General features: G+C 41.1%; 1 protein-coding gene across 1 annotated transcript in view; it reads right to left on the reverse strand.

Moving 5' to 3' along the window:
- Positions 1–14655: 14655 nt before the first annotated feature.
- Positions 14656–23332, reverse strand: part of tshz2 (teashirt zinc finger homeobox 2) — a gene marked incomplete at its 3' end in the record, with an annotated part of 39867 nt that continues 31190 nt past the window's right edge. The window contains exon 2 of the mRNA XM_080853357.1: positions 14656–17708. Coding sequence (XP_080709483.1) covers positions 14656–17708 — 3053 coding nt within the window. The remainder of the gene's footprint in view (positions 17709–23332) is intronic.

Raw genomic sequence — 23332 nt, forward strand, 5'->3', positions numbered from 1 at the left:
GCTTGGTGTGGGGCGTCACAAACCACGGCACCACCAACACCTGTAAGCCTCTCACAGGAGCAACACCTCTTACTAAACCTGCTTCAATGTCTGTATGTCCATGTCAGGTCATGTCAGTGCCAACCACATTTGAAGCACTTTCTGTCCCTCCTACACGGTAATGAGTCACCTACTGTATGTTCAAATAGTGTGAACCTAAGAGAACACAGCCAACAGATTGGAGACAGTGGGCTGTCTGCCGTCTCATGACCAAAGGTGTCTAAGCAGAGAACTTTTTGTCATATCCAGAAAACATCACCAAGCATTTAATGATGTTTACAGTTAGCACACTGAGCTGTGTTTGAAAAATGGGATACTATTTGTGTTTGAAGGAGGACTTTGGGGGGTAGGGGGGATAATAACCCACCAAATTATGGCAAACCCATTTTTCAGATTGCTTGACTTCAATCCTTTTTTCCTCAATTCTGCCTTGCCTTTTAATTATAGTCCTCTGTTTTCCATACACTGATCTCTCTCTATCTTCTTTTTTGTCCTCTCTTCGGCAGCAAACTGGCACTTTTGTTGCATTTCAAGAGGTTGATAAATCAATCCATCAAAAAATTCTTCGCGGTGAAACTCAATCAAGAAAGGTCATGTCGGCGGGAAAAGAACAGATTAAATTAGCATTGAATTAGACATGGAAAGTGAGCTCTGTCAAAACCATCTCTGTGCTCAGCACAATTAGAATATGTTAATTATGCATTTCATTAAGGGCCCTGGCTCCCTTTGAATGTGAGATGAAATGTCACTGGTGTAGGCAGCCGAAAAATGGGAGATTGCCAGACACAACTTTCTTTGTGCAGTGTGTGACACCTTCATTAACATCAGGGATTGCGGCTCTGATTAGACTTTTTGTATTAGCTGAAGCCTTCAGGCTCCTTCTCTCTTGCTCTAGTTTTGATCTGGCAGCTCCCGGCTGGCAGATATTGTCTGTGACTCGTTCTTTTACTGGTGTAGATTTACCAATATAATGCTGTGACACCGGATACAACCGGATACAACATTGACTATTAAGTCAAGTAACATATTTTGAGATTCAGTGTTTTTAGTGTAACACATACAAAAATATCTATACACATACACACACACACACACACACACACTCAAACACACACATGTCTTATACGTCAAATTATATAATAGCTCTTAAGATTTGAATTAAAGATTCCTACTCTTACATTCAGCATAAGTCAATGGTGTCAAATGTGTTATGCATGTTGCTATTGGCTGGTAGGTTAAAACGTTTTATGGATGTTGCTATGGCTGGTAGGTTAAAACATGTTATGCATGTTGCTATTGGCTGGTAGGTTAAAACATGTTATGCATGTTGCTATTGGCTGGTAGGTTAAAACATGTTATGCATGTTGCTAATGGCTGGTAGGCTCAGGCATGTATAAATGTTGTGGAGCATTACTTGAAATTGGGCATTAGGGTGGATTTCCGTTACTGCAGAACAGAAAAATAGCTAGCTGAATCACTGAGGGCACAAAAGAGAGGGAACTTGCATCTTAGGTGGCCCGTCACAATGTTTCATGTCACGCAAAAATACTTACAAAACCGAACATAATAGAATTCAGATTTATTTTCATTTGACTTTAAATGTTTATATACAAATATTCAAACACTTTTTATTGGACCAATTTTAGATGCAATGTAGTGACATATCAAGACAACTGGAGGGGCAGTGCCCTCCCCTTCCCACGAAATTTCTGCCTTTACTGGCTTACCTGCAGGTAGCTAGCTAGGCAGAGCCAACTTCAACCAAAAAATTACAAGGGAAAAACACACCAAATTATATTTACATTTTGGTTGATTAACAAAAGATTTACATAATAAATCATGTTTTAAATATTTTTTTGGTAGCTTGAAACCGGGATAAAGTAGCACGGTAAGTAGCTTATTGAAAGGTTGGGCCAAAGTCTTAAGACAGATATAGAGACTTATAGAAGATGTGTCCACTCTTATTTTTCTGTTTAGGTTCATATTCAGTGTTTTCCCATCCCCTGTATATTGAATCATGCAAGGGCTTCCCATTGGTTTTAGGATAAAAACGGGACTTCACTTATTGGGTTTTCACAACTCAACCAGGTTCTGTGTTACGGTCTGTATGGCAAACCGCCTCCAGAGAACCAGTTTGTTCCCAAGTTATCTTAAAGTAAATCCAGCACAACACTATGAGTTCGAGAGAGAGAGAGAGAGAGAGAGAGACAGAGAGAGAGACAGAGACAGAGACAGAGACAGAGACAGAGAGAGAAAGAAAGAAAGAAAGAAAGAGAGAGAGAGATTCTGGTCAGTCTGTGCAATGCATGGAGATTCTTTCTTCTTTGAGGCAGGGGACAGAGAAAGGGACATCTATGAACCAATGTATTTGATATTCCAAATCACAGCATTATGAATGACAGGGTGGCACTGCCTGATCTCTGGTCAGTAAGAGAAGGGCAATGACAGTCCCCTACCCCACCATGAATGCATGTGTTGGCCTGAGAGTGAACCCATAGCCATGTGACACATGATTGATGCCCTGCAGGCTGAGGACTCCTTACACTGATAGATGTGTGCCTGGGTCTGGCCAGACTCAAGCCTGACACGTATGTGTGTATAGATTCATGCCTGGAGCCAGGGAAGGAACCACAGGATATTTGACTCAATTTCGTGTCAGCTTTATCTTATAACTGTACATTCTTTTTATTATGCCGCAAATTGATTGAAATTTTTCTTAAAAGATATGAGCTATGGCATAATGGACCAAGACGGACATAAAAATGTGACAATTCCACTGTCCACTGACAGTTTCAATGTGCAAAATACAGTACAGTATGTAAAATGACCTGAGACGGAATAGTTTCAAGCAGTAGTAGTTGATTGGGGTCCTGGTCCATAAAAACGCTACCTGCCTGATGTTTGGCATTCCCTGGGTTTCCTCAGCATGTATGGACTTTTGATTTTTTTTCTGCATTACACAACCCAGTCCTGACCACAACAAACTTTGGATGTTCATCCCAACAGTTATGGTGATGTTATTGTATCTCTTTGGGTACTATTGTTTACTTAAACAAGTTACTTTCTTTATGTTATCCACTTGTGGTCTCCCTTCATGTTAGCGTACAAAACAAGCCTGGTGCATGTAACTGTCATATTGAACCAATGAAATAGGTGTTTCCAGCTGAGATGCTATGTGGATGAAAATCTCTATCGAGTCCTTTGGTATATCTGTCCTCCTGCATGTGGTGAAATAAGCGCGTTGAAGAACAACATTTCTGTCAGTAGTTTGAGCACTTCAGCGCAAACATGATTCAGTTGGAATTTATCAACATGACTATATATTACACAACAGGGAGATTCTGGAAATATTTTAGCTTTACCGGAGTCAGAACCCAAAACTGTCCTCTGCTGACCATGTTAATCAGTCTTGTAGGGAATGAAGAGTAACAGCTTGCCTATACCATTACCCATGTTACACCTGTCAGTAAAATTGTTTTGAAGCATTTAAACTATTTTGAATCTTCATACATGTCATAATTCCTATTATTCATAGTCTGATGGGCTCTAAACATCAGGACAGTTTATGTTTGACAAGAGGGGCTTCTGCCAGTTTTCTTTCTCTATTTTTGCTGTAAAAACTCACTAATAGTTACACTGCGAAATCAAATTATACATATAAGTAGGCTTGCATCAGAGACAGTGCAGTGAAAACCGAACTGGATAAAATTGATGCCAGTTCGCATTTGCAAATACTCTGTCAATCTGTCGTTAAACATGTTATCAAATAATGATAAGGATACGGTTCTCGCTTGTGCTGGCATGCTCAGCTCTGATGCTGATGTGCCTTAATAGGGCAATTGTGCACTGGAATTCTCCTGCTTGGCTACACATGGAACATCCTACATCCACATTTGACTCTCCCTGAGAAGTTGCATTAGGGACTTCTGTATTATTTCAAATTTAGGAATACAAAGAGAAAAGTAAGTGCTGTGTCCATGGTCAAGAAACTCTTTGATTTATTTAACGCAGTCATTCAGTCATTCTATTCCTGCAATTAGATATGGTGGTTGAGTCTCATTATATGAATGTGTTCAATGCTGAAGTTACAAAACAATCAGCAGTTAACCTTTAAAGAAAATGTCCCCTTACCCTGATTTACTCAGCAATTTAGTTTGCCCTGGTGATTGACTTGTAGAAATGAAGCACAAAGAAGATGTGATTGTAGAAAATGGTTTCAATTTAAAATAAAGGATATGTTTGTTGATTGCTGAGTAACACATTTTCAAATCTGCCCAGTCTTCGAAAAAAAGTTACCACTTTACCGTTGATCTCATGCACTTCAACAGGCCCACATCCAAACCTGACTTGAATATGGCCACACAAGTTAGCTCCTCTTGATAGTGTTAGTTTCCTCTCAGTCCTTAGTTAACCTAGTTAACAAAGTCATATGAATTTGAATTCATTTAAGGGATAATTACACATTTCATAGCCCAAGACTATGAAGGGCCACCTAACCTGCTCTTTTTTCAGTTGAAAAGAAAAGAGTGTGTCACTTCTGCTTTTCTCTACTTTCTCTCTCTATGGCTCTTCCATAGCTTCTCTCTCTCTCTCTCTCTCTCTCTCTCTCTCTCTCTCGCTCTCTCAGAAAGTTCTGCTTGTAATGGTTGTCTTTAAATATTCATTGTGTTTCATCGTTGTGCTGCATGCGTGGCTGGCCCAAAAAGACACGGCATATGATTGAGCTGCGTCTACATTTCTCTTTTACCTGGAAGAGAACATTTGAAAGGCTTTGGCAAAGTGTCACTCAATTCAAGTCACCTTTCAAGAGTGATGCTTGTAGAGAGTACTGCCGCATCAGCAAGCACTGCACAGAGCCCATGTGTGCAGTCAGCCCCTTTATATATACTTCACACATACCCGTGCACATACACACACACACGCCAATTCTTGTTGTACTGATCACAGCCCTCGCTATATTCTTATACTATTGCATATAATTCTGGGACATAATATGACAACCAGAAATTAGCGATCTATCCAATAATATCAGTGTATCATGTGTCAATAACACTGTGGTTTGCAGATAAATACTTACCACACTGCCATCAGATAGCTTAAAGAGTTTTGTCTAAAACTAGTGTGCTAACTAGCTATAAGCTAACATTCTTGGCTCACCAACATCGATGGCACTGATAAAAGCTTACTTGCTAACTGATGCATTTTAGTGATATTGGCTGACCTGCTGTAATTGGTGTTCTTTTTGTGCTTGGTTTCTGAGTCGCAGCACAACACTACATAATGGACCACCTGGACATCTAAGGAAATGCCATGTGTGTTTTTCTTTGCTTAATATTAGCATGTATCATCAAAATGAATATGAAAATATTGTAGAAACTAGCTATCTACAAAACCATACCTTATGAACCAGGGAAACCTGCAGTAAGTAAAAGCGGACACACACTACAACTTTTCATACTGGTGAATGATGTGAAAACTCACACTTCATATATCAATTGATCTTTCTGCACGGACAAAAACGTACCATTGCTGTGCTCACACTGAGGGAAATCGGATCATGGCACAACTCACTGCAAATGAGCAGACAAATATTTAAGACATGCCAGAAATCCAACCTGATCGTTCAGGAGTTGGAATGTTGATTGTTCAGGCTGTTAATTGAGCATTTAGATCCTGCTCAAACGGGATGATAAACGACAACTGATCGGCCCGATTCTAAAATGTGTTGGGATCGATGAATCAGGGCCAAAATTGGGCCAAAATCTATATGGCTGTTTTAAGCAGTTTGGTTATCTTTTGTAGTCATCAGAATATATCTAGTATCATACATTTGATGCCCATTTCAACCCCTGCATTTCTGTTATTATCACTTGGGGCTCATGGAAACACAGGCCACACTATATGGTCCTGTATCACAAACACAGGGCGGGACTGCTGACAGTAGCAGTGTTGGCCAATGTCTGAAAATCCCCGTCTCCCATCATGTTTTGGTAGGGGAGCTCTGACTTGATTGCCAATAGTTCATCAGTGCATTTTTCAGATGTGTCATGGAGGCTTGCCTGCAAGGGCAAGAGAGCAGGCTCAAACTGGAGCTGACACTGCCCCAAATCACACATTTTTATTGATGGCCTAATCCTGGTCCAGCCTTACTGCAAACATCAGCATAATAATGCCTGCTTTCCTACACACACACACACACACACACACACACACACACACACACACACACACACACACACACACAAACACACACACACAGACACACAGACACACAGACACAAACACAAACACAAACACACACACACACACACACACACGCACACACACACGCAAACGCAAACACACATCAAAAACACACAAACGCATACACACATCTCTGATACCTACTGACGCCACTGATATCTATCTTGCTACGTAGCTAGATATGCACAGTATATCTCTGTGTTTATGTTCACAGTGTGGATTTAAAGCTGTGACCTGAACTAGTGATAAGGCACATTTATAATGTTTTTATTTATTTATTTATCTATCTATTTATTTCCATAGCAGGGAGATTTTCAATCCAACAAAATAACAAAATAGTTAAAATTTACAGGTATATGCTTTTCCACTTCCGTTCATGCTCACCTGTTGTCTAACTGCATTTCATTTATAGGGTCCATTCCACTCCAGAAGAGTCAAGCACTAACATGCATTCTTATTGGTGAGATCAGCCTTTGAAAGCCACCAATTCACTTGAGGAGATGAATCTACAACACTGTTCATTTGAAGGAGATTAGTAATCAGTTCCAGGATTAGGACCAGTACAGTCAGACTCAGCTCAGCTTTCAACCAGATCCAGTCACAGTTTTGTGAGGGTTTGTTGTGTAGGTTTTATACTGTTTAACCTGGCAGTTGTACTCCTAAGTAATAATACGTAAAAAAAAAAAACAAGAATCCGGGGACAGTATATTTGTAAATTATCTCCAAAGGCATATGATATGTGATGGGGGATGGGTGGTGTATGTGTAAGTGTGTAAAAGAGAGAACATTTAAAAAACACTATGAAGAAAGCTCAGTGCATGTATGAAAGCCTACAAATGAAATAATGTTCAAAATCTAGCCACTTTAAGTTTCTTTTATTGATTATCACACCATATTTGCGTATGCGATTTGATTTGTGTGTGAGTGGTGTGTGTGTGTGTGTGTAAAAGAGAGAGCAGGAGATGTATGCGATTTGATTTGTGTGTGTGTGTGTGTGTGTGTCTTTGTGTGTCACAGGCCAGTAGGTTGTTTCTGTTCATCTCTGTGTGCTATGTAATATGTCGGCCTATCATTCTTACCGCCTGCAGCTTATCTGTCACTCACTGAGACACAAATCACCAGCGACAGCAGCAGATTTCAGTCATTTCCCTACACACCACAAACACATGCAGGGGTCACTGACCTAAAGCCCAAAACTCCATCTGTTTCCCACCCTGACCTCCCACCGCAGTCTCTGTGCTGCAGGCTCTCCTCAGCACCAGTCTCTGGCAGCTTGTCTGTGCCTAAGCTTTTCTTTAAGAATAAAAAAAAAAAAGTGAATGTGAATCCTACATAAATTGACTCAAGGTAGCAATTATGCTCAAACTGATTATTATTACTGTAGTGTGACGTGTTCAAAGTTAAATTATATCTCATATACTAAATAAAGCAAAGCATAAATTAGTATATTGACAGTCCATTTTTACCGACATCACGCACTTCTCCATTTTGCGCTGTACACTGCTTAAATTATGAATCACCCAGGACAGTGCACTACGTTTAAACAATATGGGTATTGATTCAATGGACATTTAGTTTTTTATTATCAAACTAATCATCCTCCATTGGTGCCTGTATTCCAATATCAGTACAGTCAATTACACTGATTACTACCTAGTCCTATAAGATCAACTACTCAAAGCATTGAGGGAACCTGACATTGCTGCAAAACCCATTCTAATGTTGGCCTTCGTGCTATCACAGAATCAGGTTTCTTTGGCCTCAGATTTTGTATTGATGGTGCACATAACAACAGGCAAGAAACACTGATATAGAAATGCGGAAAACAGGAGAGAGGTCTAATCTCACTAACACACATAGGTTTCTACATGACACACAGACTAAAATAAAAACAGTAATACGCGTTAATATTAACACAAAAGGGAGTCACAGCAACATTCTAAAACCAGACACTTACACAGACTGAGACATTTACATGGAACACACTAAATTATGGGAACTACACTACATCACATTCACAGCTGCACTGCCCCCTACATGCTACAACAAGATAATCAGGTGATCCCTGCCCATACAATTGGCATGATAGAAACATAATACATGCATGAGAATTCCTGACCACAGAAATGATTGATACACACATAGTTTAGGCATGTTGCATCACTGTTAGTTCCTCTTGGTGTTGCTAATCTGCAAATGACAATTATTATGCGTACGCCACCTCGAGACCATGCATAGAGGTAGAAGTGAAGTTGACTGACCCCCCTTCCTTCCATCTAGCCAGTTAGTTTTACTTCTGGCAGACATTCATGTTGCAAATGAGTATCTCCCCATTTCTCAGTTGATAAAGCCTGTTAAGTCTATTCAAAGGGAAAATCAATATAAACAACATTAATAAGATGATGCTCATTTTAGCCAATGTCTGGGAAAAACGTATTCACTTACCTTGCTAGCTGACGCTAGCTAGCTAACTCATCCACAAACCTGTTTCTCCTGTGCTTTTTGCTCATAGTGTAAAAATATAAAAAACATTTAAAAAAAAAAAAAAAAAAAAAGAGGATCACAGTTATCCAGATTTAATTTGAACATCAGAGGGCTTGAATATCAGAATATTTGTAAACACAACAATATCCTTTATCTAGTAAACAGAGGCGTAGAAAGCCTACATAAAGATTACTGCTGTGCAAAGATTGATTTTTTAACTAAGATATATACAGCCGCGGAAAAAATTAAGAGACCACTTCAAAATTATCAGTTTCTCTGGTTTTACTATTTATTGGTATGTGTTAAAGTAAAATGTACATTTTAGTTTTATTCTATAACCTACTGGCAACATTCCTACCAAATTTCAAATAAAAATATTGTCATTTAGATCATTTATTTGCAGAAAAATGACAATTGGTCAAAATAGCAAAAATGATGCAGTGTCTTCAGATCTCGAATAATGCAAAGAAAACAAGCTCATATTCATTTTTAAACTACACAATACTAATGCTTACACTTAGGAAGAGTTCAGAAATCAATATTTGGTGGAATAACCTTGATTTAAAATCACAACTTTCATGTGTCTTGGCATGCTCTCCACCAGTCTTTCACATTGCCGTTGGGTGACTTTATGCTACTCCTGGCGCAAGAATTCAAGCAGCTCGGCTTCTTTTCATGGCTTGTGACCATCCATCTTCCTCTTGATCACATTTCAGAGGTTTTTTATAGGATTCAGGTCTCGAAATTGGGCTGGCCATGACAGGGTCCTGATCTGGTGGTACTCCATCCACACCTTTACTGGCCTGGCTGTGTGGCATGGAGCATTGCCCTGCTGGAAAAAACACTTCTCAGAGTTGGGGAACATTGTCAGAGCAAAAGGGAGCAAGTTTTTCTTCCGGGACAACGTTGTACTTTGCCTGGCTGAGGTTTGTAAAAGACCATAAGGATTGAAAAAGCGGACTGGAGGTTCTTCTAAGTTCGTCTTCTCTGATGAGTCCGATTTCACAGTAGGTGCAAGACTCTCTGGCTTGTAGGCCTCTCCAGGTCTCCGTCTAACCATCAGACGACCATGTGTTGGGCAAAGCTGAAAATTGGACTCATCAGAGAAGACGAACTAGAAGACCCTCCAGTCCGCTTTTTTCAATCCTTATGGTCTTTTACAAACCTCAGCCAGGCAAAGTACAACGTTGTCCCGGAAGAAAAACTTGCTTCCTTTTGCTCTGACAATGTTCCCCAACTCTGAGAAGTGTTTTTTCCAGCAGGGCAATGCTCCATGCCACACAGCCAGGCCAGTAAAGGTGTGGATGGAGTACCACCAGATCAGGACCCTGTCATGGCCAGCCCAATTTCGAGACCTGAATCCTATAAAAAACCTCTGAAATGTGATCAAGAGGAAGATGGATGGTCACAAGCCATGAAAAGAAGCCGAGCTGCTTGAATTCTTGCGCCAGGAGTAGCATAAAGTCACCCAACGGCAATGTGAAAGACTGGTGGAGAGCATGCCAAGACACATGAAAGTTGTGATTTTAAATCAAGGTTATTCCACCAAATATTGATTTCTGAACTCTTCCTAAGTGTAAGCATTAGTATTGTGTAGTTTAAAAATGAATATGAGCTTGTTTTCTTTGCATTATTCGAGATCTGAAGACACTGCATCATTTTTGCTATTTTGACCAATTGTCATTTTTCTGCAAATAAATGATCTAAAGGACAATATTTTTATTTGAAATTTGGTAGGAATGTTGCCAGTAGGTTATAGAATAAAACTAAAATGTACATTTTACTTTAACACATACCAATAAATAGTAAAACCAGAGAAACTGATAATTTTGAAGTGGTCTCTTAATTTTTTCCGCGGCTGTATATGTTGAGTCTAGTTCGTTCTTGTTTTGTCTGACTACATTGGGCCCAGTGTGATAATGGGCTTTTTGCCCAGCTTTTTAGTTGATCTTCATGAACTTTGAGCTGTCCAGTTCTGATCAGATCACCCACGACGCATATCAATGCCAGGTGTAAACAGCCTCTTGGGGTTGTACTTTGTAAACAAGCTAACCAACCCACAATTCCCAGATTAGAAGTATATGCTGCTGTGATGGCCACCGAGATTAGAAGTATATGCTGCTTCGATGGCCACTGAGATTGTACAATTTAAAGTGGAAGAGCTGGACCTCAAGGTTGATTCTAACAGCCCCACTTTTAAAGACAACTTGGTTTACCCATGATCCTCAAAACATCAAATTCCATTGGACCCCACTGCTGACCTCCGTTAGCTTGACCGATGGTGACAGCACACTTGGACATCTCCAACAGGCTCCAGGCGTTTTGAAACCCTGCCCCGTTGGCACTCACTTGTGGGCACTCCTATAATTCACAACAGCATCCTATAATTCACATAGCCCCTTGTGAAAAATATCCTTCAGACTAAGTTGGAAAAGGCTAATAGTGGTGGCCATTGTGCTTAATCTAGGGGGTTCTGGCCTTGGGCTCTGGAAAGCCCGCTGAGACGATGTCCATTGTTAATGGCACTATATACATCAATTGAATAGAATTTAACTCATTTCAGGCAAATATAAATGCTGAGCCATCAGCGTTAGAGGGTGCACAGACTTGCAGACACCTTTTGGGTGAGACAGCACCATGGGGGTTGAAATAGCGGGGAGGCGGTTGGTGTTAAACACCCACTTTCGCTGAAACACAATTCTATCCCCTCACTTTTTTGTGAGATTAAGTTAAACTAAAATCTACAAAGAAAAACTCCAGAGAAGGATTTCTGTATCTGAAAACACACACACACACACACACACACACACACACACACACACACACACAGACACACACACACACACACACACACACACAAACACACACACACGTTGTGATTGATTGAACGGCCATTGAAGGTATAGTTCCTAACTTGCTTACTGTATTCAACTGTATACTGTGGTTCAAATGACATATCTAACTGATTGATATGTCCAACTGATTGCACATCAGCCTCTATTTTACAATATTTGATACACAAAGACTTTCAAAAATATTTGAAAAATGATTTCTCCCAGATATATTAGTGATGTGACAAACCAAATGCAGTTATTGTGCAGTTTCAATTCTCAATTCAGTTCAGGCTTTCTCCTAGTCTGCCACTTAATTAGGTGCAGGAGTGACACTTTTCAAGTGGCAGCCTGACAAGCCCAATCCCAAGCACAGGCACAGGCCATGGGGGGAGAGGCAGACTGAAGTGCAGGAAGCATCACTGTTTATTTACACATAGGCCTAGTTGCAACACACATCACAGCTGAAGTGATTGGATTGTGTGTACAGAGAAAGACTGTCCGTTTCAGCTGTAGAATCTGCTGGTATATTCCATTCCAGCCTTGCAACAAAAAATTGTGAATTTGTTTTCCAATTTGTTTTCCAGTGTATGAAAAATGGATTGGGCTACTAATGTGAATGTGTCATACACCAAAACAAACTGAGCTGCATTTCTGCTATTTGTATGTATTAAAAGTAGTTTTCACTATTTTCAGTTTGATTGTAAATGTGGCAATAAATCTAGAATGATTTTGAAATATTCACTTGAATTGATATTAGAAAACAGCTAATTTCCTCCATCTTATGATAATGTAAATATTTCTTCTAAGCTCCTAGTGAGAGTGGCTTTTTCAGACAATTCCATGCTCTTCTGTTCTTCTTCCACATCCAATCTAGTGGTCATATAAACACACACCCTTGACTGCAGCCCTTTAGTGGCCTGTCTCTGACTTACAGCATCTGCAGTAAGAATTAATTAGTCCCCATACATTCATGTCTTAATGTCTAAATTTAAATTAAGAAGCACAAACGGTTGTGATATAGCATTCATTTTCCCACAATGTTGAGACAAAGATCTTAAATCATTCAGAGTACTGCCTTTAAAAGTGCTTGTTTTTTTTCAGAAGACCGGTGGACTGCGGAGAGGAAGCAGGGGATCCACCGGTGAGGCGAGGCTCTAAATAATTTATGGCTTTAATCTGCTCAGTGAGGTGTGTGCGCTACCGCCCGTAATTATAAATGCAAGAAGAAATTATGGCTGAATACTTTAGAACTCATCAGATGAACAAATGTGATTGGCTGCTCATCTCCAACAATAGAGGGCAAGCTGATGTCAGGATATTCAAATCACCGTGGTGCTCATTCGCCTTTCTTCCATTTAGCATCAAATGTCAGCTGCCTGCGCTAAAACAGATATGATGGTCGCTGGTAATTGAGGAGTTGATTGCTTAGAAAGAGAGAGAGAGAGAGAGGTTGAGAGGGGGGAGGTGAGATTGGATTTAGAAATCATTATTTTTAATAGTGCTAAAATAAGAGCACAGTGGAAGGTGTTTATTGGTATACCGATGTACAAAAGACTTTTCATAGAATCAACTGATTATCTGAAATTTAGGCTTACATGAAAATACAACGATTAGGAAAAATTAAAATAGACTTAGATTAAAAAAAGGTGAAAAGGGAGAAAGAAAAATTACCTTTGCTGAGGTGCAATTCTGTTTGTATATAACCTTATCTTTGATACCTACAAAGACAGCTAATATTTCTATGATTTCTTAGTGTCATGGCTGCTATGATTTCACTTTTTGATGCATAACATGCATGAACAGACACAAAAGATGCACATGAACTTCCAGAGAGCTATACAGAAAACTACACTGTGCTAAATAACTGGAGGTTTTTTTTGGGATAGGTGATCTACTTTCTGTCATAATTTAATACAAAATGAAGTGAACTCAGATGACTCCATCTTCAACTGAACCATTCTCAGCTATATGAAATACAGAACAGATTAAACATCAGTTATCATGTTTAAGTCATGGGCCATGTAGTTAACATAGAAACGACCTACATGATTTTCTGTCAGCATAACATGTTTAAAACCATAGCCTTTGTCGAGGAAAACTATACTGATTGCAGTCCAGTATCAAATATTTGAAAGAACGTGGTTAACAATAATTTATTTCCATTTTGTTTTGTTACCATGTTTACCTTTTCCAACCATTATCCAATAATTTAGGCAGTGAGTATAAATCAGTGAAAAGCAGGTCTAAAAAAAGCAAACACAGATTGGTAGAAAATGTTAATGTTTTATTTATATTGGTATAAAAGTTGCAGGGTCCCCTCTCCTCTCAAAATTCTTCACAAGATCAGACACTTCTCTTTGCCACAATGCTATATGTACATTTTCTATGGGACAACATTTATTTTCCAAACCTTCCAAGACCTGTAAGCTCATGTACCGATTCTGAGCCTGATGGTGACGGGTGATTAAACATTTATTAAAGTGCTTTCCTTATCTATCATTTGCAACACAAAATATTTACAGAGCAAACATACTGTACATTTGGGTAAATGTGCTACCGTGGATCGGGCCACCCGCTGGCACCTCAGTGCTTCATGCAGGTGTTTTACTAGAGTTGGAAATTACAATTAATGAACAAAACAGTCTTTGTTTAACAAAGTTATAAAATAAAAATTGCCATATCATACAAATAAATAGTAGTCATAGCCAGAGCTATTGCATGCAAACATCAGCAATTATGTTTCAAGCAGTATTACAGTTCGTTACTGGTGAAGCACATGAGCAGGGTGCACACATCAGTTGATGAATTTACACAAAAGAAATGAAAACTTTCACTTCATTTCAGTCCAACTTCCATGTCCATATAATCCTCTATGGTTTTCTATAATTTGTATCTTAAATTTGAATAAGCACATAACTTACTGCTGAAAGAAAAGTCAAGGGGCAATTGTGGAAATGTGACCCGTGTTTCCTGTAACAAAACCAAATCAAGGAAAAGTAGAGCAATGACACCGAAGGATCAATAAAAGTGTAGGTGGTAAAAAGACACGGACATACTACTCTTTGTCCATTTCAACAAACTGTGAATGATTCTCTGGTGATTTGCTGTGAGTTTTACTCAGGTGGAGCTTGACAGCATGGTTGCTAGCAAATGTCCGACTGCAGAGCTTGCATCTGAACTTGGACTCCCCATCCTCCTCCGCAGTCACAGACTCCAAGGCCCGCGCAGTCAGAGCCTTGGGCAGTTCAGGCTCTGTCACAACTTTAGTCTGGTGATCCACGGGCAATTTATTCATGTCTTTGATCTGAAAGCCAAGGTGAGACTCCAGGTGGATTATGAAAGCTGAAGGTGTCCTGAACTGGGATGCACAGTCGTTGCAGTAAAATATTGGGTGTCCTGTGTCCATGTTCTTCAGAAACTTGGTCCCACCTGTTTTGCGGAGCTGGTACTTCACATTGGCTAGCCAGTGACTTATGGTTGTCATTGAGAGTCCAGTAAACTTTGAGATATGCATTCTCTCCTGCGGGCCCAGGTCTGCTAGAAGGTACTTACCCTCAGATGTCAGAAAGAGGCTGGAGGCAAACTGGGCTTGCAGGATAAGGAGGTGCTGGGGGTTCCAATTGGACTGTCTGCCCTTCCGTTTGTGAACAGAGTAAACCTCACTGGAGACATCCTCAAATCGCCTCACATCCGTCTCAAGCTTCAAAGCGGGAATCCTGGATGGCATGGAAGGCTTTGGGGTGGTGGCCTTAGGGAGGATCTTCACCATGTCAGCGATGTCTGACAGTGCATGCTTCTGGGGCATGGGAGTGGATGTCTGCACATGAGACGAGCTTCTCTTGCTGGTCTTATACTTGGTTAAGTCTATTGGCTGGTCGCTGTTTGTGAACATAAAGGTGTTTCTAGAGGAACCAAGGATAGATACAGATTTTTCAAGGCCCCTGCTCAGTTCTGAAAATATGGACTGTGTGCGGGCAGATAGAGTGCTTTCAGCTCTTGGATTGGCTGGCTTATTAGCTTTACCCAAGTGATTGTTCAAGACAGACTGTAGAGCACTTAGCGGGTTGATGCTAAGGACTTCCTGGGAGTCACTGAGGACCTCTGAGGCACCACTGTGACCGTTGCTGGCAGGGGGGCTTGGGGATGTTTTGCCTCTCTCTGAGAGTGTTGGGCTCTGCTTGTCTTTGATCACATCTCTCCCTTCAGTCCCACAGTCTGCGTCCAGCTTTGAAGAGGAGGACGAATCGTCCTGACAGTCGCTGTCGACATTCTCTTCCAGATCTAAGTCCAGGCTGTGGCTCTCCTTTGCATCAATGTTACCCACTTTCTCCTTCTTGATGTCAGAGCCATGATGTCCCTTCAATCCTTCAAGGCCCCCAATTCCCTGATAAAGTTTTGCCTTGGGCGCAATGGGCCTCAGCTTGGGGTTAAAAGTCTGTTTTAGTGAAATGGGAGGAGATGCTGCGAGGGGTGTGCTCTTGATTACCCCTGAGAGCTGATAGGCTGCATGGATACTTGGGTAGGCACTCCAGCTTGGAGTTCCTGTTTGGGCTTTGTTGATGGCAGAGGCTACTGTGTTAGCTAAAGATTTTAATATGTCCTCGCCTCCACCCGACCCACCCTGCTCCAAATCCTCCTCCCGTAGGTATGCATATTTCAAAGATCCATCAATCTGCTTCTGATCTTCCTTCAATTCCTTCTCTTCATTTTCCTCATCTTTTTCTTCCAGTGTTTTTTCCTTCTGGTCACCTTTCTCTATATCTCCTGAGGCAACACTTTTTGGAGAAGTCTTTCCTCCCTCATTCTCAATGCAGGCAGGCTCAGCTAGGAGTTGCATCTTCTCTATGGCTAGTGGATCAAGTGCTAACTGCTTTCCCTTCTTGGAGGCAGAACTGGTCACTTTGATGAAGTGTCCAGTGACCATCATGTGGCTGGTTAGCTGCTGTAGGGTCTCATGGGAACTTCCACACTCCATGCACTTCAGTATTTGGGACTTGCATGTCTCAAACTGCCATGTGTAGCTAGCCCCATTCTGGTAGCCATAGCGGTTGTTGGGAGTATTAGAAGGGAGGCCTGAGGAGGCCCTTTGGGCGTCAGTGTAGCCTGCTGCCCCAGTTGTTGAGTCAGGAGAGCATGGCCTATTGACCTCAAACACACGTTTCTTTGCTGGTGGGACTAATTTATGGGTGATAACTGGAATTGGTTCTTTCAAAGGCACTTTCTGGTAATGTTTAGTTTTGATCATGTGGACACTGAGATCCTGTAGGGATTCGAATGAATGGCCACAGAACATGCACTTCAACACTTTCTGGGCATCCTCTTTCCCCTCCATGTCATGCAGGTTCCTCTTGCGGCCTTTGGAGGAGGAGGTGGAAGCGATGCTTGGTTTGCCGTGGTTGTCATCCTGGTAATGACCACTCTTGTTCATGTGGATTGTAAGTTCAACTAGAGTATCATAGGCAGCACTGCAATCCTTGCAGCGGAACCGGCTGGCTCCTGTGAAGACGGCTCCGCAGGCTTTAGTACTCTGCCGGTACAAGTGCACAGAACTGAAGAGGTTGGGCTTGGACACAGTAGGTTTAGGGGACAGGGTCTGATGCAGTGTTTTGGACAGAGCATCCTGGTGCCAGTCAAACTCAGTCTTTGCAGTGCTGCTGGTATTGGTGCTGTCGCAGTTTGCTTTGCCACTGGTACCTTTGCTAGGCTTCACATTAACTCCAATTCCTGACCAGTAGGAGTCTGATAGGAAGTTGGCATAGGCAGCTCTCATTTTCTCCAGGCTGCTGTGCATATCCTCCTTCAGCTTTGTCACATGGCCTTCGTCTTCTTTTTGGCTCTGAGGGGAAGACACAGATGCTTTGAAGTCAGAGAGAAGGTCACTGTTGTCGCTGAGGTGAGACTCCAGCTCAAGCTCCTGATTAGACAACACACTGAGGGGGGAGTTCTGGAAGCTGTAACTGCTTTTGTTGTCCATCTCTTTCTCCTCTGGGGCCTTAGGGCTGGTGGTCGGGTCTGTAATGTCCTCCTCAGTCTGGGGCTCGTTCTCTGCTCCCTCCTCATCCTCCATGGTGGGCTCTGGTAGGCCAGCCTCATCCTCAGGGGAATAAACTGGAAAAAAAATAAATGGAAACGATCAGTTTTTATCCAATTTCCTGTTAATCATATATATATATATATGTTTTTTTTAAGTACTAAAGAACAGAAGCATTGAAGTTAAGTTAAATTGAATTGAAATAGCAATGCTAATTTTACAAGCCTTAATGGTTGACAGGCAGGTTGGTTGTGTCACAATATTGATGCCAGTTTAATCTTTTGATTTTTGATGTGGTGACCCAAGTTATAATAGCCATTATGTGGTAGATTTCATGTTTCATGTTTAAGTCTGCAAATCGCTGTAGCTGTTCCAGCAGAAGGTTGTTTCACAATTTTTTTTGATTTAGACTTTTAATTAAAAATATTGAATATAAACAAGCCAAATACATTTCATCTGAGCTGTTTTTGTTAACTCAAGTCATGTGTGAGTGATGTCACTCTTTTACTAAAATAGCCTAACACCAGTATTTAAAACCTATCCTTCTTTTATGGTGATTTCATAAAATGTGTGATTTGCAACATTATATTGATTGAAATATGTAACACATTTATGACGTCAACTAATAAACTTACTGCAATAGCAGTGACAAAAACAGAAATGCAAAAGCATAAATTGTAAAGATGAGCCTGGCAGATTATGACAAAATGATTATTTTAGATACTCCCCCCTCACAAACATCTACACTCTGCCTGACAAGCCAATAACCAGCTCTTCTCAATCGTATCATGCACCTATGTATTATTATCTGACACTAACGTTATTGCCTCAATTACCTGATCATTAAACAACAGTGCTTAACTGACAGATTTGCCATCAAGTGATCTGATTTCTTTTGTAATGCTGCAATAAATACCACTTTCCTGGGCCCAGAGAATATGTCATAAGATTAACCCAGTAAGTTAAATGCCATTCAATAAAAAACGCATTTTTGTCTAATGTCTTCCTCTGTATGTGTGTTCAAAAATGGTAATCTGGTTGAAGTAACTGAAAAAGATGAGTTTGCATTTAGGGTTTTGCCTTATACATTTTATGAGCAGCTTTTGGTAGATCTGCTTTTACTTAAAAATACATTGGACATAACAGCTATAGATGAGGCACTTATACGTTTCATGTGGTTAATATTTCCTTTTGAGTTACTGAACAGGAAGCAAGAGGGAGAGTTGAGCGTGAGCACTAAAAGTGCAGCTTTGCAGCCCTTAGAGCATCCACGGCCTTTGGATTCTGAAAATAAGACATTTTTTATCAATATTTCACAAGTGCCTCAGGAGAAGGCCTGGAGGTGAGCTTCTGCCAGCTAATGGATTGAGATCGAAACAGGCTTCGGCCTTTCAAAACAAACATGGATAACAGCAGAGCTGGGAGACACTTGCATTCACAGACACCAGAGACTCACAATGCTCTGTGACCTTGATCTACCGTAAAAAGTTTTTTTTTTTTATTAAATGGCTGACCAAGTTGGCAGATTGCTCCCAAAACACCCTCTCCAAACTTGGCATGTGAAAGGGGAAATCATGTTTTATGCATGCCTTTCTGTATAGTTATATATATATATATATACAGAGAGGCGGAGCACTATTGACTATGACTGGCTTTGAGCTGACATCTTAACTGTCCTGAAGACTGTCCAGTGTCCAGGGTGGAGCTCCCAGTCATGAGCATGGAAGAGTTTGTTTAGACTCTCCCACTTTCTGAGTCACTGCTTATTTCCATTAGGCTAGACTGTGATTAAGGTGTGACTGAGCTGACATTGACATAAGGCAATGCTTATGAAAATACCAGACAATCAATTGAAATATGTCTTACCACACATTAGGCCGTTAGGTGTTGCCAGGATTAAATGTATGTGTTAATTTGATTTATTTCACTTATATGAGAAAATGCTCTCTCTCTCTCTCCCTCTCACTCTCTCTCCGTCACAAACACACACACACACACACACACACACACACACTGTTCATTGTCAATGAACCCTTCCTCTAGATGACTAAGCGGCCTTCCCAGTTCATCACTAACATCGTGTGTGTTGTGTGAGGGAATGTGAGAGCAAATCAAGTGAAGCTTTTTATCCAAGCAGCAGGTCTCAGGCCCACAAGATCAAATGCAAGGGCAGGAACCTCTCCAGCTGCAGCTACGTTACCCATTTGTAAAGGACACAAACGCGCACGCACACACACACACACACACACACACACACACACACACACACACACACACACACACACACACACACACACACACACACACACACACACACACTCCAGATATTGATACATCAGTCAATAAAACAACCAGAGCTTAACTCTAGACAAGAGATGGGACATTCGTATTAATTTGAGTATGCTTCAATATACATTACTATGAGTCGAGTGGAAGCCATAAACGTGCACGTACAAGACACACAGCGTTACCCTGCATATACGCATAGAGATGGTCAACTTGAATGATTTCGATTTTATACAATAAGAGTAAAACCCACACACAACACACCAAACATGACACAGTCTGTGGTGTCTCAAGCCAGTGAATGTTGCTCTCGTTCTAACTAGGCCTCCAAAATAAGAGGCTGGCAGACCGACTCTGAGATTTAGCATGTCATAAACTCCTGTAAACCAACCAATCTGTGTCACTACAAATGTATCTCCTCAGACAGGAATATGCAGAGGTCAGAAAACCTGGGGTGTCTGTCATAAATCAGCCACTTGAAGTGTTTATAAGATTAATCCTTTGGAACAGAGTCCTGGCATAGCATGAGCCTGCTTTCTGAGACGGGCCTGCTCTGAAGCCAGACTCCTCACAGTGTGTGGAGAGGTGGGGGCCGAGGGCTAAGGGTGGACAAACTCCTGAGGATGGGCTGGAAAGAGGACATGAGTTAAGAGACTAGATGGGAAATAGGACAATCAGAAAATTCTCACAACCACCAAAGCTGTCCAATGATAAGTGGCTTTGCTTGGCAGAGATGGTTCTATACACACAGTTGAACGGTGGTTAATGTCAAAGATATTTATTTTTTATATTTTTTCATGTACTGTATATATGTCCATTCTTTATCAATAGGCCACCATGATAATGTTCAGTGTTTTTTGCATCTCCCCTTTTCTCACCACAGACAACTAGTAGCCAAATACATTGATGTTCATGTGCTTTAAGCTTTTACATCTTGGCTTGAAAGACTTCATTATTGAGGAAGTAGGAATGGTATTGGGTAGTTTATAGAAAACAAGTATTAAAATAAACCACATAGATATCTTAACAAAGTGCATTACGCTTTAATCTCCAATCATTAAACAAGAGTCTTGTTACAAGTATGCATGAAAGTACTAAGCACAATGCATTACCATAAGCTGGGCATCTATATATTTCCCTACTGACATTCATACTCTGTGAGACAAGTGTAAGTGACCTTCTAACCTTCTGGTGGCCATGTTAACATATTTGAGAGAAATCAGTACAAACATCAACATTTGTCCCTGAGAATGCCAACATTTCCCCCGCATTGATCGTACCAGCCAAAGAGGGCAGCCGGGACTTGGCTAGGCGACAGCTGCAATATCTCCAGCCCTTTTGTGAGTATCCGAGTGGTAAGACTATCTTCAGAGGACCCAGGGTAAATCAGAGGGGCTGCTGACAGCTCCATGTGTCTGTGTCTCTCTGTCATGCGTTGCCGTGCCAGGCCCCAGCCCTGTGTCTCAGGCTACAGTTTTTGCAGAGCACAAATCAATAGCTCTTTTTACTTCCCATTGATTGCCCAGCAGTGGGAGCGACCTAAGCAGCGCTGTTATGACATTTCTAGATTTCCCCCTGTCCTTGGAACAATCAATTACAAGCACATGGCAATCAAAACCTCTTTGCAAAATGAACCTGCTCCATGACATTTTCATCTTGTGGATTTATGCCATGCTTTAAAAAAAAGTGAGAGAGTGAGAGAGAGCTAGCCCTGCTGTACCCTGCACAAAAAAAGCCTGTATACGCACACACACAAACACACACACACACGCACGCACGCACGCACGCACGCACGCACGCACGCACGCACGCACGCACGCACGCACGCACACACACACACACACACACACACACACACACTCACATGAACACACACACACACCCGGTCAAGCATGGAAACATGTAAGTGAAGTGCTGCTTTTTTACCATTGAGGGAAAGGTTTTGTTAAGTTTCATTTGTGTTTCTTCCATTTGCAATCAAAAGTTGCATTGCAGCGCAAGTCCCAGTGCACTAGCGTTCCATGCCAACCTTCCCCAAGTACATAGCTAAGAAAATGTAGCTACACCGTGTGCCTCTGGTCCTGCCATTAGCAGAGGGGTGGAGATGCTGGACACTGTGAATGAAGTCTACAGGAGTGGATCTGGCTCTCCTTAGAACTGATGTGATATGTATCAATGCTGAAAACCCAATGAAAATGTGAATTTCACACCTGGGCTGTACAACTAAAAGGCTTCTGTTTAGGCTCAAAAATGCTAACAGAGCCACATCCAGCCTCTTTGAAAGTCTGTGGGGGTCTCTGGGTTGCCCAAAAGAAGTGGGCTGTTCAGGAGATCAATCAAAGTGTCTATATTGTGTTGGCATGGCATGCCTCGTCCTGAACAGACTCCATTAAACACATTGCCAATGAAGCCTGGGGCAGCGAGTGCTTATTTACACTCCTTACTCCTGTTCCTGCCTCATCTTAGGATGTCCAACCACACCTCCAAACACATGGAAGGACACACCTAATTAAGGTGAGGAATGAATGTTTGCCGGCGATAAAATGGCATTACACTGAATTACAGCTCATTTCAAGAAGTAGAATTGCATTTACAAACACGCCTACTGTTTCATGAAGTCAAAATTCATTTGAAGTTTTCCACTGAACTTTTCAGAAATATACTTGGAAACAATATCCCCTGCATTATACACAGTCACGTAACGGCAAGCATGAGCAACATGAAGATTTAGGGTTGCCTTAAGAACTATAGAGAGCGAAAGAGACGGAGAGGGAGAAGCAGAATGAGGGCAAGTAAGGGAGAAAAGAGAAAGGCAGAAAATGAGATAGTGGTGCAGTGGGGTCAGACCTGGACACCATGCCACTGAAAGATGATGGTTCATTTTTGTATGCATGACGGACATGTTCCTTAAAGCCGAATTACCTACTTCACTAAACAGGAGTCACTCATGCAGATAAACGTAGTGCTTTCATACACCCACACATGAAATATTTAATGGCCTAATATAATCAAATAGAGACCCACCATTCACAGAGGGCATGGCGGAAAAGTTACAGACATTTGGACATTTTGCCATAATAGAATCAGTATTATACAGATACTGTATAAAAAGGTATACCTATGCACAGTCAAACTTAAATATATTTATATATATGCATATATAGTATTATAAATACAGTATAAATATTTATGAAAAATCTGTGGGAATATCTGTCATTAATCACTCATCCTCAACCCCACATTAAATGTCTTTATCTATATATCACAAAAGGAGTTTGATGACAGAGTGTCGATCACTCTTGAGTGTTTGACAGTTGGATGTGAATGACGACTTGGAGGTTAAGGCATTCAGCTAGATAACTACATTTGTTCTGCACTGCCAGGCAAACATTTAATGGGTGACTTCTGTAAAGAG

The sequence above is a fragment of the Sprattus sprattus genome (assembly GCF_963457725.1).
Source record: "Sprattus sprattus genome assembly, chromosome: 16".
NCBI lineage: Eukaryota > Metazoa > Chordata > Actinopteri > Clupeiformes > Clupeidae > Sprattus > Sprattus sprattus.